The sequence below is a fragment of the Bos mutus genome, chromosome 2, assembly GCF_027580195.1.
Source record: "Bos mutus isolate GX-2022 chromosome 2, NWIPB_WYAK_1.1, whole genome shotgun sequence".
Lineage (NCBI taxonomy): Eukaryota > Metazoa > Chordata > Mammalia > Artiodactyla > Bovidae > Bos > Bos mutus.
The window spans coordinates 122252653-122278444 of record NC_091618.1 but is presented as its reverse complement, the minus strand read 5'-3'; the positions used below and the strand labels follow the sequence as shown (position 1 = coordinate 122278444).

Here is a 25792-nt window from a genome sequence, read left to right as displayed (position 1 = left end):
GTGATTTGTACCATAGATCAGTTTTCAAAGTCCATTGTATACTTTTTAGTGTCAGAGTCAGCATACCCAGGAGTGAGCCCAGCAGTTCATAAATATTTCCATGGGATCATTTCCCAAGCTCCTCCCTCTCCATAATTGTCTCAGTACTCTTCAATTTTGGGGGGCTCCCCCTTTTGGATCTTTGGCCAGAAGGCTGGGGCTTTGTGTATCCCACTCTGTGATGTACTTCCTGTGACTTCTTGCGTATCGGGGGCCCAGTGAGGACAGAGCGCTGGGGCTCGCCCCAGTCGGAAAGGAGGGCTCTCCTCCGGCAGCGTTCTAGGCGTCTGAGGACCTCCCTTGCAGCAGCTGCTGCTGCCACCACTGACCCAGGATTGCTTCACAGATGGGATGGAAGCACTGGAGTGTTAGGAGACCCCTTCCCACTTCCTGAGTTAGAACCGGAGGGCTTTTTCTAGAGGACTGTCTGCATGATATCTACTTCCAGGCTGTGTTGAAACCAGGCGGGAAGGTACTAGAAGTGGAAAGAATGGCAAATGCACCATCGGTTTGATGGTGCTGGGCTTCTTTCTCAAACTTTCTACTCCTGTTTACTTTTCAGAGTCCTTGAGGAGCTACTTCTCAAATTCTGTTTTATAACTGCGTTCAGTGGGAGAGATGGGATGGAGTCTACTTACTCCATCTTTCCATAAAATAAACCCTTAAATGGAGTATAGCATATGTGCAGAAGAGGAACAAATCCTAAGCATGCATCCCAGTGCATTTTCACAAAGTAAACACTCTTATGTGGCCACTGCACAGATCAAGATGGGTACCATCACCAGAAACACTTCCTTGTGCTACCTCCAAGTCACTGATCCCACCTTTCTTCCCAGAGGTAACCTCTGGCAGAAGTTCTAGCAGCAAGAATAATTTTGTCTGATTTCAACTTTGATGAGAGGCATCATTATATACATATAGAAGTGTGTCTGTGTGTGTGCCTTCCTCATAATACTCATTATGCTGTCTATAGCAGAAGTTTTTAATTACTGTATAGTATTCTATCATACGAATATGCCACTCTTCATTTATTCATTCTAAGGGTCCTGGAAATTTGCATCATTTCTAGGTTTTTTCCTTCTCCTTTTTTTTTTTAAAGCAAGTATGACTAATGTTGCGTTTGTTTCTGCAAAAGCATTTTGCATTCTACAATGCAAAAGCATTGTAACTACAACTAGTTCTTTTTTACTTTCTTGAAATAGTAATTTGTACTGATTTGGTCTGTAAGTTGTCATATATGGAAGTGGAATCTTTATTAAGTTGTAAATAAGTTTGAAGCATCAATTTTCATTAGACTGGAGCAGTTTCACTGTTGATTTCCACTGTATCTTATCAGAGTGACAAGTATTTGACATAAGGCAGTGTGCATCAAAGGTACCTCAAACAGTTAGCTTTTAAAAACAAAAGTGAATTAAAATGCTTTATTTAGAATTATGTTGCTTTTGAATGCAACTGAGAGTGTTTATAGTGTCGTAAAATCAGCTGGAAATCCCTGGTGTCCGACAGTGGTGCTATTTTGAGGATTACTCCTGTTACGGTTGCTCGAAACAAACTGAAAAGCTCATTTGTGTTGTACATGGAGCACTCAGTGAGTCAAAATTTCAGGCCAAGTACGTGCATGCTCTATCAATTTGTCTAGAACTTATGGTTAGAATAGTATAGCACTTCACTGTGTGAAAGAGAGAAGACATTAATGACACTATGAATTAAGTACAAATATAGTTCAATGTGTAAAAGCGAGAGTGAATATGTTGTTCCTGTGTTCAGTGTTTATGTTCCTCTTTATAAAAGAGGAATGTTTTCCTGTTCCCTGGTATAATGGGAGTGATAAAAACAAGGAGACAGGCAAAACCAAGCTCACTTGCTTGTGGAGAAACACACTGACAGAGTCACATGTTCCAGGAAGAAAATAAAATCTGTTCACACTCAAAATGTCATACTTTGGAGTCATGTAACAGCTGAAGTTGATTATGATAAAAGACATGAGGAAGACACAAAAACACTGTAACCCTCATAACCCCTCTTTCAAAAGTGTCAAGCTGTTTACGTCTGGAATTTGGAAAAGCAATTCTTTCACTCCAGTTAATTTATCCTTTGCCTCAAAGCCTAGCAGTCTTCTTTTTTTTGGAGATAATGACTGTCTGAGCAGCTTCCAGTTTATGAGTGTATTTTGCTCTTGTAAATCCACTATCATAATAAGGGGTGCATTCTCTCTAGTTTTCATAACATGGAATATGGAGAAAAACAATTTTAGTTCTATTCTGCTGAGTCACTTGGTCTGGTCAAATCAACCCAGAAAATTAAGGCAGGTATTCAAATGGTGCAGTGAAAAGATAAATTGTTTATTAAAACCGTTCTGAAAAAGAATCCCCCTCCCTTGCCCCAGTTTTCCACTTGGTGATGGTGACCAATTTATGGACTTTTGTATTTGAAAACTACATTTTCCCAATGAGGTGATGATAATTAGTAAATTTTGACACTAATTAAGTGTATGAGCATGACCAAATTACTTAACCTGTTATTCTGGGTCTGTGTTTAAATATAAAATCAGATAATTTTGATTGCTGAGTTCTGATATTTATTTCTGGTATATTTTCAAATTAGGGAAACATGAGTAATATCTGCTGGGCTTTCCTAGTGGCTCAGACAGTATAGAATCTGCCTGCAATGCAGGAGACCTAGATTCGATCCCTGTTGGGAAGATCCTCTGGAGAAGGGAATGAAAACTCACTCCAGTATTCTTGCCTCGGGACTTCCGTGGACAGAGGAGCCTGGCGGGCTACAGTGCATGGGGTTGCGAAGAGTTGGACACCACCGAGCGACTAACACACACACACACATACACACATACACCACACACACACACACACACACACACACACACACGAGTTGGATACTCTTGCAGTTTTAGCTAACGCCTTTCTGGTAGTTTTTCAAAGGTGCTTCAGAAGCACCTTAGAGGTGCTTCTAAGGAGCTGAGTAACTAGCGATACCTGACTTCCTGGACCTGCTAGGGCTGCCCTGGCCATCACCCCGCCCTGACCTCCCACCCTCTGCCCTGCAACAGCCAACCTCCTCCTACTGAGCTAACCAATGCCTAGCTTGGGGAGTATGGACCCATTCTCTCTCTTTCCTTCTCCAAATTTGTTTTTGTTCAGTTTCTAAGTGTCTGACTCTTTGTGACCCCATGGACTGCAGCATGCCAGACTTCCCTGTCCTTTACTATCTCCCTGAGTTTGCTCAAACCCATGTTTATTGAGTCAGTGATGCCATCTAACCATCTCATCCTCTGTTGCCCACTTCTCCTCCTACCCTCAGTCTTTCCCAGCATCAGGGTATTTTTCAATTTATTTCCTACTAACCTGGGGAAGGATTCCAATTTTTTTTGTCCTTTGGTGCAATGTTTGTTCACTATAAAGTCTGAATTAATTTGTGGTAACTTCGACCCTTTATTTGAAAATAAAATTAGGATAGATAAAAATAGTATTTTGTAATTACATAGTAGCTTACCTGTAGCTCAGTCAGTAAAGAATCTGCCTGCAGTGCAGGAGACCCGGGTTTGATCCCTGGGTTGGGAAGATCCCCTGGAGAAGGCAATGGCAACCCACTCCAGTATCCTTGCCTGGAAAATCTCATGGAGAGAGGAGCCTGATAGGCTGTAGCCCATGGGTCGCAAAGAGTCGGGCATGACTGAGCAAATAACGCTTATTTACTTACTTACAAATATATGCTTTTTTCACTGTTTTCAGTATTGGACACTTTGGATGAATACTCATTCCTAAGAATCCTTCTCCCTGGGCTATTACCCGAATTGTCCTAGTTCTTCTCTTCCTGTCCCCTAGCTGTGGGCGTTCCCCAAGGTTCTAGGCTTGGCCTCTGCTCCTTACAATGAGTTCTTCCTCTTGGAAGTCATCCAGCGACATAGGCTGGATGCTACATGTTTCACCTCCAGTAAACATTTCTACCTGGGCAATCTGTTTGTACTTCAAAGGGTATGTATTCAATAATTTTCTTTTCATTAAAATTTTACCCCTTGCAACTTTTGTTTTAATATGTGGCACCATTGTTTTCCCAGATCCTCAACACTTAAACTTCATCGTCCATCTACCAATAAACTCTTTAGTCCATCCGCCCCAACCATTCATCACAGATGTGATGACCACCCTTGTACTGGCATACTCAATGCCACGAACAGGGAGGGAGTGAAGGAGTGAACAGCTGATTGCACTTTTCTCCCACCTCTTTTCTGTGTGGCTGGCATCGGGTAGATGCATGGTGTCCTGTAAGACCTACTTTGCTTTTCTCTTAATTGACCTTTGCTGTTTTGGGCCATGCCGTATGACTTGCAGGGATCTTAGTTCCCTGACCAGAGATTGAACCTGGGCTTCAGTAGTGAAAACTTGATGTCCTAACCACTGGACCACTAGGGAATTCCTTCTTAATTGACTACTTTAGAGTACCTGTACAGCATAAAACTAGCATTTCAGATCTCACAAGAGAAAACAGGCATGTTGCATTGGTTCTCTACATTTTGTGTATCCCGAATGACTCTTGGATCCAGAAACCTTCTGAAAGGCAGTTTATTTAAAAATTTCCAAAGATAGAAATACTAAAGAAATAAAACTAAATTTCCTTTTCTTTTTAATATAACGTTAGTTCCCTCAATCTTAAGCAATTCCCTTTTACAAAGTGCAAATTACTATGAATTGAGACCTTTATTGCAATATTTGAGGTTTGTTTTTTCAGCTAAATTGAGCAAATGTTAGTTTTGCTTTTTAAAGCTTTATTATATTACCTGAGTTCACCAATTGACTTAATTGCATTTTCCATATACAGCTCTAATCCAGAATAAAATCTAATATATTCTTTGCCTAATGTATATGTTTAGGAAATAAATATTAAACACGTAATGAACAGCTGCTAAGTCATGACACACTTCAATTTATGGAAAAATGAAAGGAATTCATATGTTAATTTACTTACAGTAAAATGCAGAATTCTTAAGTGTATGGCATATTGAACTTTCACAAATATATATACCTGTGTCTCTATCACCCAGATCAAGATAAAGAACATTTCCATCTCCCTTGAGAATTCCCTTGTGCCAACTCAGTCACCCACCCCACCATGAGTTGAGCACAGGTCTGATTTTGATTACCATGGATTAATGTTTGTTCTTCAGCTTCATGCAGGTGGAATCATACCGCACATACTCTTTGTGACTGGCTGCTCTTGTTTTTGTATAATGCTTTTGAGATTTACCCATTTAGTTATGTGCATCATTTTATTGTGGAATAGTTTGCCTTTGTGTGAGCATAATACCAATATGATTTCTAAATTCTATTTTTTATGCAGTTCCCCCCAAACTAAATATAATAATCTAAATTAACTTTGTATCTCCAGGAAAAATTTGGCAGATTTTTATCCTCAAACTCACAGATTTTTTTTTGTTGGAAAATTTTCTCTTCTGTTTCATAAACTGCTCTTAAATTTGCATAAAGTATTTTCTGAACTTTTTGCTTGTTTATATATAACTAGTACTACTAGCTAGCATTCAATGAGTGATTAAATACCAGGCTGTGCACCAAATTCTTTATGTGAATTACTGTTTAAATTCTTATAATAACCTGATGGGGTAGCCAGTGTTGGTTTGGGAATGGGTATTGTAACTTGCCCAAGGCAACATAAGCAAAGAGGGACAGAGCTGAGATTTAAACTCATATGTCCTTAATCACGGAGAAAGCAATGGCACCCCACTCCAGTACTCTTGCCTGGAAAATCCAATGGACGGAGGAGCCTGGTGGGCTGCAGTCTATGGGGTCGCACAGAGTCGGACACGACTGAAGCAACGTAGCAGCAGCAGCAGTCCTTAATCAATTTACCATACTCTCTTGCCGAAGAATTGATGCTTTTGAACTGTGGTGTTGGAGAAGACTCTTGAGAGTCCCTTGGACTACAAGGAGATCCAACCAGTCCATTCTGAAGGAGATCAACCCTGGGATTTCTTTGGAAGGAATGATGCTAAAGCTGAAACTCCAGTACTTTGGCCACCTCATGCGACGAATTGACTCATTGGAAAAAACTCTGATGCTGGGAGGGATTGGGGGCAGGAGGAGAAGGGGACGACAGAGGATGAGATGGCTGGATGGCATCACTGACTCTATGGGCATGAGTCTGGGTGAATTCCGGGAGTTGGTGATGGACAGGGAGGCCTGGCATACTGCGATTCATGGGGTCACAAAGAGTCGGACACGACTGAGTGACTGAACTGAACTGAACTTGCACTAATGCTTATTATTAATATAATGGCCACATATATGATCATTCTGGCTTGCTAACTTTGATTCTTCAAATTTTGGAAATGTACATAATAGTTCAAATGGACTTCCTACATCAGGACAGAAATTAGCTTTGTGAACTTGAAGTAAAATAGCAGAGTCAGGCACTTTAAAAAAAATCCTATTATTTTGCCTACTTATGGTAGGTACCACAGTTCTTGCAGGTGGCAAGCAGCCTTGGGAAAATATTGCTTCTCTTACTCATTAAATGGTCTTTACAAATGAAGGATTGGGATTCCCAGTGAATCTTAGGCAAAATTAAATCTGACGTTTATGGGCCATTGTGTGCTGCTGCTGCTGCTGCTGCTAAGTCGCTTCAGTCGTATCCGACTCTGTGTGACCCCATAGACGGCAGCCCACCAGGCTCCCTCATCCCTGGGATTCTCCAGGCAAGAACACTGGAGTGGGTTGCCATTTGCTTTTCCAATGCGTGAAAGTGAAAAGTGAAAGTGAAGGCTTTCAGTCGTGTCCGACCCTCAGCGACCCCATGGACTGCAGTCTACCAGGCTCCTCCATCCCTGGGATTCTCCAGGCAAGAACACTGGAGTGGGTTGCCATTTCCTTCTCCAATGCATGAAAGTCAAAAGTGAAAGTGAAGTCGCTCAGTCATGTCCCACTCTTCACGACCCCTTGGACTACAGCCCACCAGTCTCTCCATCCATGGGATTCTCCAGGCAAGAGTACTGGAGTGGGGTGCTGTTGCCTTCTCCCCATTGTGTGCTAGGTACTGTGAAAGGTATTTTATGTTTATTATTGAATTCTCTCAGTAATTGTGCTGATCTGGTATCTAAAAAGATACCAGTTTTTAGATATTAAAAGTTACATGAATAGTAAGGCATGGAGCCTACATTCACATCCAGCTGTGTCTGATCATAAAAGTCCATCCTTTTATCAAGGCATTTTCTGAACTCTGCCTCAATGGTATAGACCTACTTAATGGTGTAGATCAGCATGGTTCCTGATTCTGTAAGAGATGCATTGTTGTTCTTTTAAAAATTTTTCTGGACTTCCTTGGTGGTTCAGTGGCTGAGATTCCCAGGTTCAATCCCTGATCAGGGAACTGAATCCCACATGCACCAACTAAGAGTTCACATACCACAACTAAAGATCCTGTATGCTTCCACGAAGACTGAAGACCCCTTGTTCCACAGCTAAGACCTGGTACAGCCAAATAAATAAATAAAATAAACAAATATTTAAAAATAAAAGTGTTTTTTCATCATTGAAATCAGGACACTAGGGTTCTGTTTTCTTGTCTGTTTTTTTTTTTTTAATGCACTAGGAATAATAATATCCTTTAGATTTTCAATAAAGTATCCATTTCATGACTTATAATTTTGGGAAGAGAGAATGTAGTCCTAGGGCTAGAATCCAGACATGTTTCACTATCTGTTTTTAGAAGGGTAGTGAAGCTGATTTCTGGAAGGTCTAGTGATAAATTGCCTATCCTCCATTAAGCTCTATCTGTACATGTTCCATAATGCACCCATCTCTGTTGCCATTTTGATGACTTTGATGATAAAGATCACTCATTTAGTGCACTGACTTCTTTACTTCACTAACCTGTTTGTTCTGCCCCAGCCATCTAGTTCCAGGGGCACATTCTGCACCTTGCCATCTAGCAATAGTGCCAGCTCTGTAATCCTAATTTCAAGTACACCCTTCTTTGCCTGCCATCTCTTTTCATCCCAGCAGATTTGCTCTAGTGTCATCATTGCTATAATTTTGCTCCCCTGGGACTGCCTATTCATCATATACCACTTACTAATATTGTTCAACCCTAACCTCCTTGCCTACCTGAGATTTCATGATCTATTGTAATACTCCTTCCCTTGAAAATACCTTCAGTTCATTTGCCAATCTTTTCTTCTGCCATAGTCACCTGACAAATTCTCAACTCTTGTTGCTGGAGAAAATTACTTAGCTGGGGTGACTGGCTTTACTTTAAATTCAAGATAAAATTCAAATACATAATCAGCATTGCCTAGCAGTACTACCTTGTATCTCTAGAAAGTTTGCCTTCCACTCAGTAACTGTTTTATACTTTGACTTCTGTCCTTACTCTTCCATACCCTGCTTCTTTTAGCCCCTCATTTCCTGCAGCTGATAATTTCATCCTTTAATGAGAAAGTAAAAGCTATCAGAAGGAATTTTTATCACCTTACCAACAGATTTATAAGCTGTCAACATTAGTACCCCTTTCTCCTTTTTCTTCTTATGCAGTGGATGGAGTGTTCCTCTGATTTTCACCCATCTTTTCCTTGCCAACTAATTTTATTTTTGGCCATGTCATGCTAAATGATCTTAGTTCCTTGACCAAGGATCAAACCCATGCCTCCTGCAGTGAAAGTACAGAGTCTTAACCACTGGACTGTCAGGGAAGTTCCCTTGCCAACCGAAATTGATAGACCTCCTTTTCTCTTAAGTCATTTGAACTCCTCAAAGAGAGCTCACCTTTTTCTTGAAACACCATCTTCTTTCAGGTTTTTTTTACTACACTCTCTTGTGTTTCTTCCTCATTTCTGGATGCTCCTTCCCAGTCTGCTTTATGACTTCTTCACTATCTTATACATAAAGATGCAGTTCCTACCAGGATAACAGCTGATCTTTCAGGTTTCAAGCTTTAATGCCATTTCCTTAGAGGACTTTGAAGACCAGACTAGTGCAGGTCATCAAGTTGTATGTTCTGATGACACATTGTACTTTGCTTTCATAACATGTATTATACATGAACATAGATTATTTTGTGTGTGATTATTTGTTCAATGTCTGTATCCTGTTCTGAATTGTCTGTGTCGCTCATCAGGTGTCCTATATGCCTGGCACAGAGCTTGGCATGTAAGAGACGTGCAGGAAATATTTGTAGAATGAATGAATTATGTAAGTGACTCAAAACATTCAACAAATGTTAATTCTCTTTTCCTTTCCCATCTCATATTTAGAGAAACATAGTTATCCCAGGGTAGTAGAGTCAGAAAACACTCTTTCTGTAGAAGAAAGGCAGTTCTATAATGTGATAGATATTGACATATGTTTAAATTATTTAAGCCATGCTCATAGATACCATTTATAGGCAATGGAAAGTATAGATCTGGATCTCAGTAAAGAAGTCAGAGTTAACCATCATAATATTTAATTTTTTACATCTGTTTTTAAAAATTGTTGTGGTCTGCTCCTATGTGTCTTAAAATGGAGCGAAGTGGGCTTTCAGGATCAAATACAAAACATATATTTCATTTCGACCAAATTAAAATTATTTAAACTCTGACCCAATTAGAAAGAACCAATATTAAGAGTTATAATAGAAATTGTAACACAAATAGAATTATATTTTCTTTTTTTCCCCTACTTTTTAAAAATAAATCTTGAGCACAGATCTAAGACCTTTTCCAAAAACAGTAGAAAAATATTCACTAACTAGTATTCCGAAGTCATGGGACATGAAAAGTTATAGGGGTTTTGGAATCTGCTAAAGTTAATTATAGTCTTACAGCTCTGGAGGAGACCCAAGAGAAGTCAGTTTCAAACAAAGGTCAGGATTAGTTAGAAAGTTGTATCACACTTAAGCTTGAACTCAAACAAGGTTGCTCTAAATAGTGGAGGTCCAGTGGGCATCAAATTTCAAAATTGTCAGATACTTATAACTTTTAGATCTTGTAAAATTATAGAACCCTTTAAAAAAAGACAGTTATCCTTGTGTGTTTTCAATAGGTGAGCTGATTTTTATGTGTAAACAAATGAATAAAGAAGGATGTGGTGACTTCTACTCAGAACTGTCTCTAAGAAGCCCCAGTGTTGAGAGAGTGTGGCTGTTCCAGCTCAAGCACTGCAGTGCACACACAGTAGGGCAGCCCCCCAGAATTGCAGACCAAAGTGTATGCAGCACTGGGCATATTAATTTTACAGACTCACATTCACTCTAGTGGGGTAAACTCATGTTCATACTAGGATAATGAACAGCTTTCAGTTTCAGTAGCAGAGAAGTAGGCAATCATTGATTCTAGAAGAGTAGCTGAGAGAACCCAGCTAGAGGACTGAGGAAGAGCTGCCCACGAGAGTTTCCTGGTCCCGCTCCAAGGATGCTGTGGGATATAGGACCACATGCTGTTATGTGACTCAAGGGAGTTGTATTTAATCCTAGACTGGAGGCAATGAATTGCTAATATAAAACCTTCCCCGCTTGAAGAACTCTTGCCACTTTATTTTGTCGCAGCCAGCCTCTTTAAATTTTCCGTATTTTTCCTTAGATAAGAGCACCAAAGCAGTTCCTTTATATGTTTTTCTTCTCAACAGTGGAATGCAAGCCAATCGAGACCTATTGGTCTTTGTGCGAAGCTCAGTAAAAAATAGATTTTACTTTGCCACGACAGCAGAACAAAACTTAGACGTTGTGCCATGTGGAAGCTGGGGGAGGAAGACTACTGGCAAGATTATTGGTGAATTAAAGTACATATGATGGTGATGCTGCTGGCCCAATACAAATCAGATATCAGCTCTTGGCAGTAAACAAAAAGACACTGTTGCAGTCTGATTTAGGGTGGCTAATACATGCAGCATATGCCTCCATTTTTTTTTTTTTTTTTTTGCCATTTCCCAATTCTTGGGCTTTCAGGGATATATATGTAGATGTGAATAGAAATACTTTACAAGAAAGATAATCCTCCAGAACTGTTGATGTAAGATATACTTTTCATGAATACCCTCAGATATGAATATGTTTGGGTTGAGTCAGCATAAATAAGTGAAAGAAAGTTCTTCTGTATTTGAGCCTTGTGGATATAAAATTCCATCCTCCTTTTTACTCTGCTGTTTTATTGAACTACTAGATACTTCAACTAGACGGATATTTGCTTCTAGCAAGAGCTAGGGATAGGCACACAGGAAAGGCCTTAAGTACACAGCATGGCATTTCTACCTCTGAGGCCAGCAGGAGAAACAAGTGCAGTGGGAGGAACAGAATTCAGTCCAAAGAATATAATGGATATATTAGGTCATTAGCTATTAGGAGTCTAGCTAGTATATATAGTTGTACATATGGTTGTGCAAATATCTACTTGAAAACTTCCTAAGTTATTTTACGATATAATATTTTGGAAAAAATCTCTACCTGGAAGTTTTGTGGAATCCATTGTTTATGCTTCAAGTAATCATATTAGAATCAATCCAGTAATAGTTGGTGTATTTTTCTAAATCTATTTAATGGGCAGTTGGTGTATTTTTGCCAAGAATTTTTTATTAGAACATGTGCAGATTTCTGAAGAATTACAAATATGTAGATAATTTATCTTCATGTATTATTTTTAGTGCTGCTACTGCTAAGTTGTTTCAGTCGTGTCCGACTCTGTGCGACCCCATAGACGGCAGCCCACCAGGCTCCCCCGTCCCTGGGATTCTCCAGGCAAGAGCACTGGAATGGGTTGCCATTTCCTCCTCCAGTGCATGAAAGCAAAAAGTGAAAGTGAAGTCGCTGAATCGTGTCCGATTCTTAGCGACCCCGTGGACTGCAGCCTACCAGGCTCCTCCGTCCATGGGATTTTCCAGGCAAGAGTACTGGAGTAGGGTGTCATTGCCTTCTCCAATCTTCTCCTTCTCACTATTTTTAGTGAGTAGTATCTATTTTTAAAGAGATAGAAAAGCACAAATCCATATCTATATGTAGGTGAGGATAATTTGTAAGTCAAAGACCATAGCATTTATTTCTTTGGAAATAGTCTCATCTTAAGAATCCCTCTTTTAAAAATATGTAACATTTTGGTACAAAAGAAAGCAACTGTACGGTAGAACTAGATAACTTTTCAGTTTGTTTTAAATGGGAATACAAAGGCTTTGTTAATAAAAACGTCATTTTTTGAGGAATCTTCTTCAAATAGCAACCAGCACTGATATGACCTATTGTCTATTGAGATCGTTATTCCACATAAACAGTGTTAAAAATTATCTGCAGAATCAGAGCGCTGCTGTGTGTAGCTCTGAGGACACCCTCAGCTCTCTCCTGGGTGAGAACAGCGGAGCTGCTGCTCCTGCTTTGGAGACCCGTGCTTGTCCCCAGGAGAGATGCTTATCTCTAGAGCTGAAAAGTGGAGAAGGCAATGGCACCCCACTCCAGTACTCTTGCCTGGAAAATCCCATGGACAGAGGAGCCTGGTAGGCTGCAGTCCATGGGGTTGCGAAGAGTCGGACATGACTGAGCGACTTCACTTTCACTTTTCACTTTCATGCATTGGAGGAGGAAATGGCAACCCACTCCAGTGTTCTTGCCTGGAGAATCCCAGGGACGGGGGAGCCTGGTGGGCTGCCGTTTTTGGGGTCGAATAGAGTCGGACACGACTGAATCGATTTAGCAGCAGTAGCAGCAGAGCTGAAAAGAGGGTAGTGAGGTGCTGTTCTCCTAAGGACTGCTACTTCAAAGCACATTATCCGTGAGTTCAGCTGGAAATAACATTTATGATAAGGAAGGGCTTCCCTGGTGGCTCAGATGGTAAAGAATCTGCCTGCAGTGTAGGAGACATGGGTCCGATCCCTGAATCACGAAGATCCCCTGGAGAAGGGAATGGCCACACACTCCAGTATTCTTGCCTGAAGAATCCCATGGACAGAGGAGCCTGGTGGGGCTACAGTCCTAGGGTCACAAAAAGTTGGATGTGACTGAGTCACTAACACACACACAGACACACACACACTTAGAAAACACCCAGAGGGATGGTATGGGGAGGGAGGAGGGAGGAGGGTTCAGGATGGAGAACACATGTATACCTGTGGCGGATTCATTTTGATATTTGGCAAAACTAATACAATTATGTAAAGTTTAAAATTAAAAAAAAATGTCAAATTGTCAACAAAAACTTCTGCTTTTTACTGGTCTCCATGCTAACATAAAACACTTTTAAACAAAAAAATTTTTGTTGGCTTCTTTTCTGTGATTCATGTGCCCAGAAATCTTTACATAAACAAATGCTTTCTCAGGTAATTGTGTATTATTTTCAATTTTTATGTTCACTTTAATGACTAAGATTTTATTATGGTTATGATGTATACATGAGGTGTATTTCTTAGCCAAGTAATCTATCATAAACAATGTAGTAATCTACTCTCTAAGATGTTAAATGATTTATCCTATATATGAAACACTTTGAGATAATTAAAACGTTTATTACATATGGTTGTATTATATTAGATAGAAAATGTTCTGGTCACTACTCACCAGATATTTAAAAAACACAGAGCATCTTATTTCAAAATATGTATACAGTAACTTCCTCCTGTAAACATAAAACTACCATTGAGTTTAATACCAGTTATTCTGCCTATAGAAAGTGCTCATGAGAATCACTCTGTTGTACACCTGAAACTATTATAATAATGTAAATCATGTATACTTCAATTCAAATTTAAAAAAATTAGATCCAAAAAAGAAGGAGGTCATGCCTCTTAAGAACTTGAAAAAGTCCACTGGGTTATAATAATATGTGCTTATCTTATTGTGTTGATTTTAGATCCAAAAGCTAATATTTGGAGGTGCGTTGCATAGTCTGTAAAATGTCTGTGAGGGCAGGTGGCCTTGAGCAGGGGTAACTAGTTACTGAGCTTAAGCATGACTTGCCTCTCGGGTGGCACTCATTCAGCTGCCTGAAGCGCTGAGTGTGTCTCTTTCAGGGTTCTGGGGGCATGCTCTCTTCATGCATGGTGGTGAACAGGGTTTCCTCAGGATTGGGACCTTTGACATTGAATAGGCAGCTCTGTAGACAGAACAAATGTGAATGTAGTTTCAGGAGAAAAGGACCAGACACAAAGAATATGAGCTTCCTTTGCTACTAGATTTGGGTCTGATCTTACCAAAAAATGTGCATAAACAAAAGAGAGCTAATGTTGAACTTTTGCTCATAATAGATAAAATGTTATGTTTTTTAGAACGCTGCAAATGTAAACCAGTCAGAGCTACACAGAAGACCTATTTCCGAAACAATTACAACTACGGTAAGGATAACTCTGTGATCGACTTACGAACTGCTAGGTTCCAAAAGGGTTTGTGTGTATGTGTAGATTGATAGAACAACTTATGAATAAGGCTTAAAAACAAACAAGGACAGCTTTTAAGAGCATAATCTCTCTGTTCTAAACAATTGAAATGTCTCATGCGGGCACTATTCTTAACAAATGCTTGATTTGGGGGATGCGTTTCAGGCAGCACAGCTGGCGTCTTAGAACCATGCAGTGACATACACAGGCAGTTGAGAGGGGCTCTTCCCTCTTTGATCGGCCGGCAAGGATATGGAGCTGTAGTGGGTCATGGGTTGTGACTCATTGGGGTCAACACTCGGGGGGTAAACTGAGCACTTCAATGCATAAGGAGTGGTTAAAAGAGTCAAACTGGATTTTTCCAAACATTCTATCTCATGGTAAACATTGACAGAGTTGGAAAGTAACACGGAGTTTGTTAGTATTCAATGAAATGTTGTGTTCTTTGAAAAAGTATTCAAGGAAATGTTTTGTTATCTAGCCTGACCTAGACATGTGCTGTTCTGATAAGCAAAGTATTAACTGAAGAGCTACCAATCTAAATGTAGCTGACAAATTTAACTGGAGGAGGAAAAGCTTCTGTCTCTGTGCCAGGTAATGTGTTAGGTGGTTTCCATACACTGCCTTAGGTGATTTTCTCAACTGCACCATGAAATGTTCTATTATCCCTATTTTATCAGTGATTACTGAACCTAAGTTATCCTTCCTTTAATTATTCAGAATGTACTCTTGGATATTCGAATGCTTCAGAGTCACAAATATCAATCACTGTTATACTTAGAAGGGTCAATTAATAGAGTTTTCTAGTTGATAAAATAAGCAACAAATCAGTATTTGCTGTATTCTGTTGGCATTTTATTATGATTCTTCCACTCTGGCATTTATGAGATTAATACAGTTCATGTTACTATCTCTGCCAAAGACTGTCAGTGTTGAGTAAGTGAATAAACATGGCAATTAAATGGATTTATAAAGTGCCTTCATTACTAAAATGAAGGCTTTATTATTCAGTTTACTTTAGAGAATATAGCACACACACAACAGAATTATTCCTCCTTTTCTATTATTTGGGAATTGGAAGGAGAGAAATGGATAAATCTCTGTAAGAGTAACCTTTGATATCTTTGAAAATACTGTATATTGAAAGATATCAAGTAAAAAATTCAGTGTAGTTAAATCTCTTTAAAATAAATATACCTAGTTCCTCAAATTTTTCTTCAATGGATTCAATTTTTATTTTTTGTTTACTAATTATCTTTAGAGGAATCTATAGTTTCTCTTAGCCAATGGTAGACACACTTTCTAAGGTGGAAATGTAAGAAATCAGATGCCTGGCTGCTGATCTGAGGACTCTATCCTCTATAAATTGATGTGAAATATAACAAGGAAAGGAAACTTTTAATTTTTAGATTAACTTTGTAAGATTGAAAAATGCTATATGAACTTTTAAGTTAATGAAGAGTTGTGTTAAAGACAAAAACATGAAAAATTTTATATTGGGAAATTTTACTTAGTTTGTATTTGTTTTACTTATTATTAATTTTTACTTTATCCAGTCTTAGAGCTGCAATGGTTAGTGTTACTATTTTTGTTAAAAGATAAAATGGTTACTAATGGTTACAAGTCATAGGAAGAGAAAATCTTCCAACAAGGTAGCCGAGTGAGTATTATAACAGAAATAGGATACAGATCACAGGTAGTGGAAAAAAGATAATTTCTTTCTCATGGTTAAACAATAACTAGATTTCCCATAATTTAAGAATTTTCACTTCTCTAAGTCTTACTCAGAGCTTCTTTGAGGAAGACAGGCACTAAAATTATAAAAGAGAAGGAAAACTCCTGAAAATATATTTTAAACTTTAAAATATGTTGATCTTTATCTTTCTTAAATATCTACATGTGTCTATTGAGAAAACAAACTGGAGGTGGGAGCAAATTGATAATTCAGATGAAACCTCTGCTTCATTCAGATTAATTCAGGTAAAAGCTCTTGAGCTTTGACAAAATTACTTGAATAATAAAGTAAGCCTTGTAGAGAGGTATTTACTTTGGAGTGGGTACATGTGCTAAAAATTTCTAATGAAAATAGTAGACGCACTGGGTAAATAAATCATTAGTTTGAGAACGTTTGCACAGCTCACTAATCTCTAATAGCTGATGAATGCTATGAAGCACATTCACATAAGCCAGGACACACAAAAATGTGTGCTAGCCGGGGCTGTGAATCTATCATCTGGTTCTCCCAAATGACATTTCAAAAAGGGCAACCTTATCTTTTGTTAAAATAAGAATAGAACACTCATAAAAAAAGACCCCTTCACTCAGAAATCACACCAAGCAGAGAGGCTGGCAGTTACATTTTGTTTGCTATAAGCCCTCATACTTGAGACAACTAATTCTCTGAAGATTGAAATACCTGTGAAGCAAAATTGAGGTTTTGTTCTAAAGTTTTTAGAATTAGTAGCTTAATTCTTATTGTATGTGTGTTGTACTGGTGGAATGTTATTGAATAAATTTCTGTATGGAATTGGGGCATTGATGGAGGGCAATGGTTTATTAGCTGGCTTTATATTTTCATGGATTACTTTTTCCTTTGTAGTCCAAAACCCCTAAAATATGTGGGAAGGAACTCAGATGAAAGTGGTTGGCAGATATGTGCCTAAGAGGCTTTTAAAAAGTACATTCATTTGGATATGTTGTGTTTTCTTCTGTATAAAGTCCATGGATATTGAACTAGAGCAATGAGGCTGCCTGGGCAAAAGCTGTTGGCTTCTTACTAATTGACATTTTTTGCTTCTTCCTAGGCCTTTTCAAAATCCCCTTAGGAAAAAAAGTAAAAAGCTCATTTACCCGAAGTAGGAATCTAAAGAATTTGGCTCTTCCAAAGGAGAGAAATACAGAAAAGAAGCAAAACAGTACTTTCTAGATTCTGAGTCAAATGTTTTGAATTTGCAACTGAATATATTCTTTTTAAAGCAGTTTTGTCTTTATTTTGAGAAGTCAAGCCCAACGTTAAGAGATAAACTGGCTGCCAGAATACCCACTGAGACAGTAGATTAATGCAATTGATGTGTTAGACCGTATTTCATAGCACATGAGTGGGACAGTTTTTATTCAAGCAGAAAATGCTGTATACATAAACAAGAGTATGAAAGATAGTCTGTACTGAAACAAAGGAAGAAAGGAGCTGATGTCTGAACAGTGAGCTAAGATGAAAGGGTGGAAAGATTGCAGAACTAGCCTGAGAACATCATAGAACAGGACAGCTTTATGACACTAAAGAAAACCCTAACTGGTTAGAAAATCTATTAATAGACCTGATGGAAAAAATGCCGACAGTGAAACAAAGCATATTTAGGTGGTGGGTCTTTACATGTAGTGAAACTAACATGGTTTAAATTCCTCTTGGCACAATTGAAACTGTACATATCTAAACAGTTCTCATGAAATACACACACAAATATAAATGTACATGCAAATTTGCAGGGGATCGGGGTGAATATTAAGGGGGCAGGTGTGCTGTAGAGTGTGTTACTCACTACTGTCTAAGGAGACTATATCTGCTTTATTTTTTCTCTCCATTCATTGAACATCAAATGGATACGAATTGACTAGAAAGAAGTCTACTTGTCTTTTTTGACTGGGGCACCTATAGTGTGTCATATTGCCATATCGGCTTTATTGTTTTTTTATCCAGTCATTCGGGCTAAAGTTAAAGAAATAAAGACCAAGTGTCATGATGTGACTGCAGTAGTGGAGGTGAAGGAGATTTTAAAGGCTTCTCTGGTAAACATTCCAAGGGAAACTGTGAACCTTTATACCAGCTCTGGCTGCCTGTGTCCTCCACTTAACGTTAATGAGGAGTATCTCATCATGGGCTACGAAGATGAAGAGCGCTCCAGGTAATTCACTCCTTAAGAATTCAGAATAATTTCTATGCACATCCTATTCTTACTGCATTTCTATAGAGATCTGACTCTGGGGTTGCTCTTTGGGATCTGTCTACCTTCTGGGGAATTAAAGATCAGTTTTAGTTGGAGCCTTCAATTCATGTATTAGATAGGAAAGTATATGTGGGAAATTGCTAGGTGTGCATTTTCCTGGGGAGAGGGATCATAATTTTGTTTGTTCTTAAACAGGTCCATGACTCCCAATAGTTGAGAATTACTGTTCTAAAACATGGCTGTCCCTTTCTAGTATAAACAGTATGTGTTTCTTGACAATGATTCCTTGTATTTTTCAGTAATATGTTTTAATTTTTCAAAAATGACTGCTTCTTTAAAATACAGATTACTGTTGGTGGAAGGTTCTATTGCTGAGAAATGGAAGGATCGACTTGGTAAAAAAGTTAAGGTAAGCCTAAATTTTATTTTATTATTGTAATTTATTTATTTGTTTATTTGGCTGCATTGGGTCTTAGTTGCCTAATGGGGATCTTAGTTGCTTGAGTAGGGATCAAACCTGCATTGGAAGGTAGATTCTTATCCAGTGGATCACCAGGGAAGTTCCAGCCTGAATTTTATATTGAAAGTGATATGCAGAAAATTAAAGTAGAAAGCCAGCCATTTGTCATTTAAACAAAATAACTACCTTCAACTACATGAAAAATATTAAACCCTGATGTGTGTGTGTGTGTGTGTGTGTGTGTGTGTATTACAGACATTACAAAGTCGGGTTTTGGAATATTAAATATATATATTTTTTTTTTTTTTTTTTTAAACCCAACTTTGTAATGTCTGTTTCATTTAAGGAGCACATTCTCTGTATGTGTGTCAGAGATCTAGCTACGGATACCTGACTTCTCACAGTGGGAAATCTAGCTGTAGTTAGTCCAGCCTTGTTCCTGTGGCTTCATATTCTCAGTAGAGCTCCAGGCTCCTTCTAGCTTATTCTTAAATAAGCTAGAAGATATTGTCATTTTTAAAGATATTGCTTCCACCATCAAGTTTAGCTGGAGGTCACAGCATGGCTGCCGCACCTCTACATCATACCTACATTTCAGGGAAAAAGAAAAGGAGGTAAAAAGAGATTCCAAGCATCCTACCCAACCACGTATTACTTAGGACTGGGTCCATCTCTAGCTGCAAGAGAAGCTGGAAAATATAGGGTATTGTTTTATTTTTTAGCTGGATATGTTGATTCCTTGAACAATTGCAGTTCTGTGACTCAGAGAAGATGGAAAGAATAAAGCATGAGCAGAAAACTGTGGATATTGTCCCAATGTATAGACACCAGTTCCTATGTACAAAGTGTAGCCACAGTCATCTGTATATAAGAGATCTGACCAAATTAGGTTCTTAGAGCAGTAATGTAGCTTTATTTTAAAACCAATGACTCTTAGATTCTGCAAGTGATGCATTTAAAAAAAATACAGTAAACCACCTTATTATCATTATACATATAAACCACCATATATATCAGAAGGTATCATTTCCTTTTACTAAGTAAATCTGTTTCAACAAAAGGAATGTGGGGGAAGTATTCAGAGGGATAAAGAATCAAAAAGGGTGTGTGTGCAAGGGTGTGTGTGTGTGCACGTGTGCAGGATGGGGAGGGGAGAGTAGGAATTGTACTAGACATAATACATCCTCTTCCTTCTGTGAGTTTGAAGGCTTGGGAAACATTTATGGGGTAAGTTAAACACCCCTGGGCAGTTTATCTTATACATCTGGCGCTTGACACAGCAGACACATTTCAGTTTAAGTGACCTACAAAAATACAGAGGGCATTATTTTGCAGGGAGAAAAAACCCTCTAATACGCTCTTTTATTCCCCTCAGTATTATGTCAAAAGTGTGATGTATTTCAAGTTTACTTATGAGAATTCTCTATTTGTGTCTCTTTTCAATTTGTTTGGTGTCTGTTAAAAATGGCTCTTCTTTAGTATGTGGGAATCTCTTACTGTCCTTTTAATTCGGTTTTCTGCTTGCTAATGCAGGTAGGAATTTGTCCTAAATTCCTGTACCAGTTGGAAAAGCTTTCAGCATCATTGCTGCAAAGCATGTAACATGGCTTGCTGCTTCTCTTTTGGTACCAAAACAATTATCATCACGTAAAGATACAGGACATCATGGCTTGCTGGTCCTGTTCCTTAGTTGGGCAAGCATTTTTTTTTTCATGGGTTTCTACAGGGAGCTCTCAGTTATTATTGTGAAATCACTTATAGTTTCATCTGGTTGCTGATGGGAAGAAATAACTGGAGTAATTTTTAATTCTTACTGTGGTTTTCCAGTCAATTTTGAGGATGTAAAGAAGAATTTTATGGAGGATATTGTTTTTTTTCCAAATAAGAATTGTCCTTCTCAGCTGATTTTTTTTTTTTTTTTTTTGCTCTCTGGGATAGATCAAGAGCAATAAAATTTTTTTTTATGGTCTTGCCATGCAAAAAAAAAAAAAAATTAACCTAAGTCTCTTTTATGTTGTTCCAATCAAGATGTTTCACTTGCCTTGGGGAGTTGAAAATCAGACTTTTTTTTAAAAAATGTGGAAACCCAATAAGATTGTGGAGTAAAAATGTGCTAAAATGAAGAATTACTGAAAGTAATTGAAAATTGAGAATTTGTTATGTACTAGGAATTTCATATATAACTCTTATTCTTATTTACTACCTATAATATCCATAATATAACTTCCTTTTAATTTATTAAATTACATGTGAACATTATTGAAGTTGTCAATATGAAATATTACTAAACTTGATTGTAGTTATTAAAGCCATTTGTGATGTGGTCCTTTATAAAACTTAGAATGAGGGCAGAAATGTGTTCTGTTTTGTTGTACTTGGTAGATGTGACTTGGAAAGATATTTTTAAAATTCCCCATCCTCTCTTCCCACTTTCATTTTTTTCACTGCTCAAATCACTTAGGTTTAAAAGGCTGTGCTCTTATGTGTCACAAGAGAAGAAAATAAAAAATAGCACTTTCTTCAAATTCTCTATGGAAATCTCATATTTGTTGATCACCCATGAAGTACCAGACTTGTGTACGTTACCTCAGGAAATACCCACAGATATCAATGTTTATTTGTGTCACCATTTACTGACATGGAGATTTTAAGTTTGAAATTTGATATGAAACCATTACTGATATATTATAGGTGGCCAGTTTTTCAAATTAAAGTAGGACATTTACATAGCTTCCACCTCATTGCTACCCCTGGGATATAGATTATACTTTTGGAAAAGTAGTAAAATGCTTTTGAGATCTGATTTTGCAGTCCTAGTTGTTAGAATAATAGAAATGATGGCCCTGGTAATATGTGCTTGTGACTGTTCTCTGTTTTAAATTTCACAGCGGTGGGATATGAAGCTCCGTCATCTTGGACTGAATTCAAGTGATTCTAGCCATAGTGATTCCACTCAGAGTCAGAAGCCTGGCAGGAATTCTAACTCCTGGCAAGCACGCAACTAAATCCTGAAATGCAGAAAATCCTCAGTGGACTTCCTATTAAGACTTGCATTGCTGGACTAGCAAAGGAAAATTGCACTATTGCACGTCATAGTCTATTTTTTAGCCACAAAAATCAGGTGGTAACTGATATTACTTCTATTTTTTCTTTTGTTTTCTGCTTTTCTCCTTCCCCCATTCCCTTTTTTGTGGTCTGAGTACAGATCCTTAAATATATTATATGTATTCTATTTCACTAATCATGGGAAAACTGTTCTTTGCAATAATAATAAATTAAACATGTTGATACCAGGGCCTCTTTGCTGGAGTAAATGTTAATTTGCTGTTCTGCACCCAGATTGGGAATGCAATGTTGGATGCAAAGAGAGATTTCTGGTATACAGAGAAAGCTAGATAGGCTGTAAAGCATACTTTGCTGATCTAATTACAGCCTCATTCTTGCATGCCTTTTGGCATTCTCCTCACGCTTAGAAAGTTCTAAATGTTTATAAAGGTAAAATGACAGTTTGAAATCAAATGCCAACAGGCAGAGCAATCAAGCACCAGGAAGCATTTATGAGGAAATGACACATGAGATGAATTATTTGCAAGATTGGCAGGAAGCAAAATAAATAGCATTAGGAGCTGGGGATAGAGCATTTTGCCTGACTGAGAAGCACAACTGAAGCTAGTAGCTGTTGGGGTGTTAACAGCAGCATTTTTCTTTTGACGATACATTTGTTTGTCTGTGAATATATTGATCAGCATTAGAGCAGTGGATTGTGACCAGACATCAGGTGTTATCAGCATAGCTCTGTTTAATTTGCTTCCTTTTAGATGAACGCATTGGTGTCTTTTTTTTCTTCTTTTAAAATAAATCTCCCTTGCTGCATTTGACCAGGGAAAGCAAGCATATATGCATGTGCACCAGGCTGTTATTTTTAAGATATGTAGCTCTATAAAATGCTATAGTCAAAAGATGGTAAAATGTGCAAGATTCTGGGTGTGTGTATTAATGTGTGTGTGTCCCCATACACTCACACTCAAGCTGAACTGAATGACAGGCCTGTGCACTGGCCTGCACTTTATCATTTGGATTTGTGCTGTTTAATGCTCAGTAAAATATGCTTAATAAAAGGAATTATGGTTGTCAGGAGAGAGGTGATTCTGACTTTTGAAACAAATGCTCACTCTCATTACCCAAGGTGCAGTGGGATCCCGCAGGGACCATGGGGAAGAAATGATGCTCTTACTTCTTCCTCCAGTAGGGTTCTTTAGAGCCTGTGCCCCAAATCTGAAAGTCTCATTCTCTTAAGTTTATATAGTTGGTATTAGTAGAACCAAATTTCTAAGTTGTGGGGTGCTGGAAACACTTAGGAAGCAAATGGTTTTGTTTCCTTCTATAAAAACAAACCTGCAAGAATGCAATTCATTCCTGAACAAGTTTCCTAAAATAGTAGATAACAGTGCATCCAAATACTCTCTTTGGAAAGGAAGAGAACGCCCCTGCCTTCTGACTAACTCCCAGACCCCAACACTCTCCATGATCCCAGAAGGAGTTCTCACCTTTGCTACAGCAAGGCCACCTAGTCTTTGAGCTGCCATATGGTCGCTTTGAGGTATTGTCACCACCTGCCTGTTGGGTTTTATTCTCAGGTGGCTAAGACAGGTCATCTGTTTCCAGATGCTGATGTTGTAGCCCAAAAAGGGGAGTTTGGGTGTCATCGATGGTAGTGAAGTCCTGCAGAGGAAGTACTGCACCTCAGTGTTCATTCTGACTTCAACTTGAGCTTCAAGGACTGAGGACTGGAAAACAACGCTTCTGCATTCTGCTGTTTGTCTCCTGCCTTTTTCATGTTACCGATGGGGAGAAGGGCAAGCAATCACTGCAGGAGATTCAAAGGAATTGGTTTCTCAGATCCGCAGAATGTCATCAGCTCTTCCAAACCTTAGGAAGAGGAATTTAAGTAGCAAAATCTTTTGATGTTCAGTGAAAGCCACAGATGTTTCCAGCTCCTTCAGTTTTCTTTTTCTGGGGAGAAGGAAATAATATTTGTGTAGAGATTTGATACAATTTATGCTCAATACATATACAAGTATGATATTTATAAGCAAAAGAGGACCAGAATTTAGGATTCAGCGGTGTTTTTTTTCCACTTTCCATTTGGCTCATCAGTGTGGGGCTCTGCCAGTTACGGTTTTTAATGGTATAAGGTCCAAGAATAAAACACATTTGCTTTTGCAGTTTGGTAGTTGCAATGTCTCCATTAATAAATTATGGATAGGCCTCTTTTGAAGGTGTCATGATTTTTTATCTTAATGGTCACATTTCTAATCAGATTGCAAAATCATTTCTACTCTCTAATTGCCGTATCAGAAATACATTTAATTAATGCCCCTCCATGGGCTTTTCTGACAGGTATTAACTTTCAAAGCCACTAAAATTTTAATACACACGTTTCCTTGTCAGTAACCTTGAGATTTACAAATTTAATATAATACTTCTTTGGAAAATCTTGTTCACCTTTAGGATTTTGGTTTTCCTAGCCAAATAATAACATCAAAATGATGTTTTAGATGCAGGCTGAATAAACTAACAAAATTAAGATAACAGCAAACTTGGATTCTCTTCATGGATATGTGAGTATTTCACTGTGTCTCAACCAGAGTGTAATCTGATTCAGTGCCATATGTTGTACTGAGCATTTGGGGGTGGGGTGGGACAAAGCCATGTCATTCCACATCTGCTATAGATTAAGAAAGCAAATACAAAAATTATAATCACTGCGAGTAAATAGCACTACTTACTGTCTTCTGCAAGACATTATTTGCTATTATCTTTCAACAAGTAAAATTACTGAAAAGTATTTCAAGAGTGGTATTTATTTAGACAGAATTTTAATATTTTAATCATAAAAACTTTCAGAAACCTGGGTGAAAATGAGGTAAAGCAGAGATTTCTAATACTGTTATTGAAATCCAACCGATAGGATTTTAAAATATGGTTGCCAGCTGTACTAATATTACCAAAAACAGTATAGTTTTACTTTTGATAATTTTCCTCTTTAGGGTAATAATGCCTGGTAGTGGCTCGAGCACTCTACACAACACTGGCATGTATATTACCTCACGTAATCCTTGCAAATCTGTGAAGGAGGAATTGTTATTTCCATTTTACAGAGAAAGCAAGAATTTAGAACTTCAGAGTTATGTAAGTAGCAGAGCTGGGGCTCAGACCATCTTATTCTTATTCCCCAGTTATATGTTTTTCACCATTGCAATTGCTAATAAAAAAAAATAAAGAGTAACACTGAAACATACTTATTACCATATGTAAAAGTGATAGCCAGTGGGAATTAGCTGTGTGATGCAGGGAGCTCAGATCCGGTGCTCTGTGACCACCTAGGTGGGTGGGGTGGCGGTGGGGGAACCCGTGTAATGGCTGATTTATGTTGGTGTATGGGAGAAACGGGCTTGCCAGGTGGCCCAGTGGTAAAGAACCCACCTGCCAATGAAGGAGACATGAGATACACAGGTTTGATCCCTGGGTTGGGAAGATCCCCTGGAGGAGGGCATGGCAACACACCCCAGTCTTCTAGCCTGGAGAGTCCCACGGACAGAGGAGCCTGGCAGACTGTGGTCCATAGGATCACAGAGAGTCGGACACGACCGAAGTGGCTGAGCACGCACGCATGGCAGAGACTGACACAGTGTCGTAAAGCAATTACCCTCCAGTTAGAAACAAAAAGAAATGTGCTTCCTGACGCTGTAAACACCCAGAGCCATCAGCCTGGAGCTAGAGCTGCCCACGCTGCTTTCTCCTTGGAGACACTGCGTCATTCAAAATGGCCCCCTTACCATACCTTGAAAAGAGGTTTGCTAGGGCAGCTGGATTCAAATTCTGTCTTTGTAACTGACTGGCTGTTTAGTGCACGCTCCACGTTCTAAGATCAGGTGAGCTGAGCTGGCTGGAGCCTGTTGGGCAGTGCCTAGAGCATGGGAAGTGTCAGAACT

General features: G+C 38.6%; 1 protein-coding gene across 1 annotated transcript in view; it reads left to right on the top strand.

The window, feature by feature from the left end:
- FRZB (frizzled related protein) overlaps nucleotides 1–22936 on the top strand; it is a 35397-nt gene extending 12461 nt beyond the window's left edge. Inside the window, exons 4-7 of the mRNA XM_005895421.3 lie at nucleotides 14286–14351; nucleotides 18091–18295; nucleotides 18683–18746; nucleotides 21686–22936. Of these exons, the coding sequence (XP_005895483.2) occupies nucleotides 14286–14351; nucleotides 18091–18295; nucleotides 18683–18746; nucleotides 21686–21802 (452 nt within the window). The 3' untranslated portion in view covers nucleotides 21803–22936. The remainder of the gene's footprint in view (nucleotides 1–14285; nucleotides 14352–18090; nucleotides 18296–18682; nucleotides 18747–21685) is intronic.
- The last annotated feature ends 2856 nt before the right edge of the window (nucleotides 22937–25792 follow it).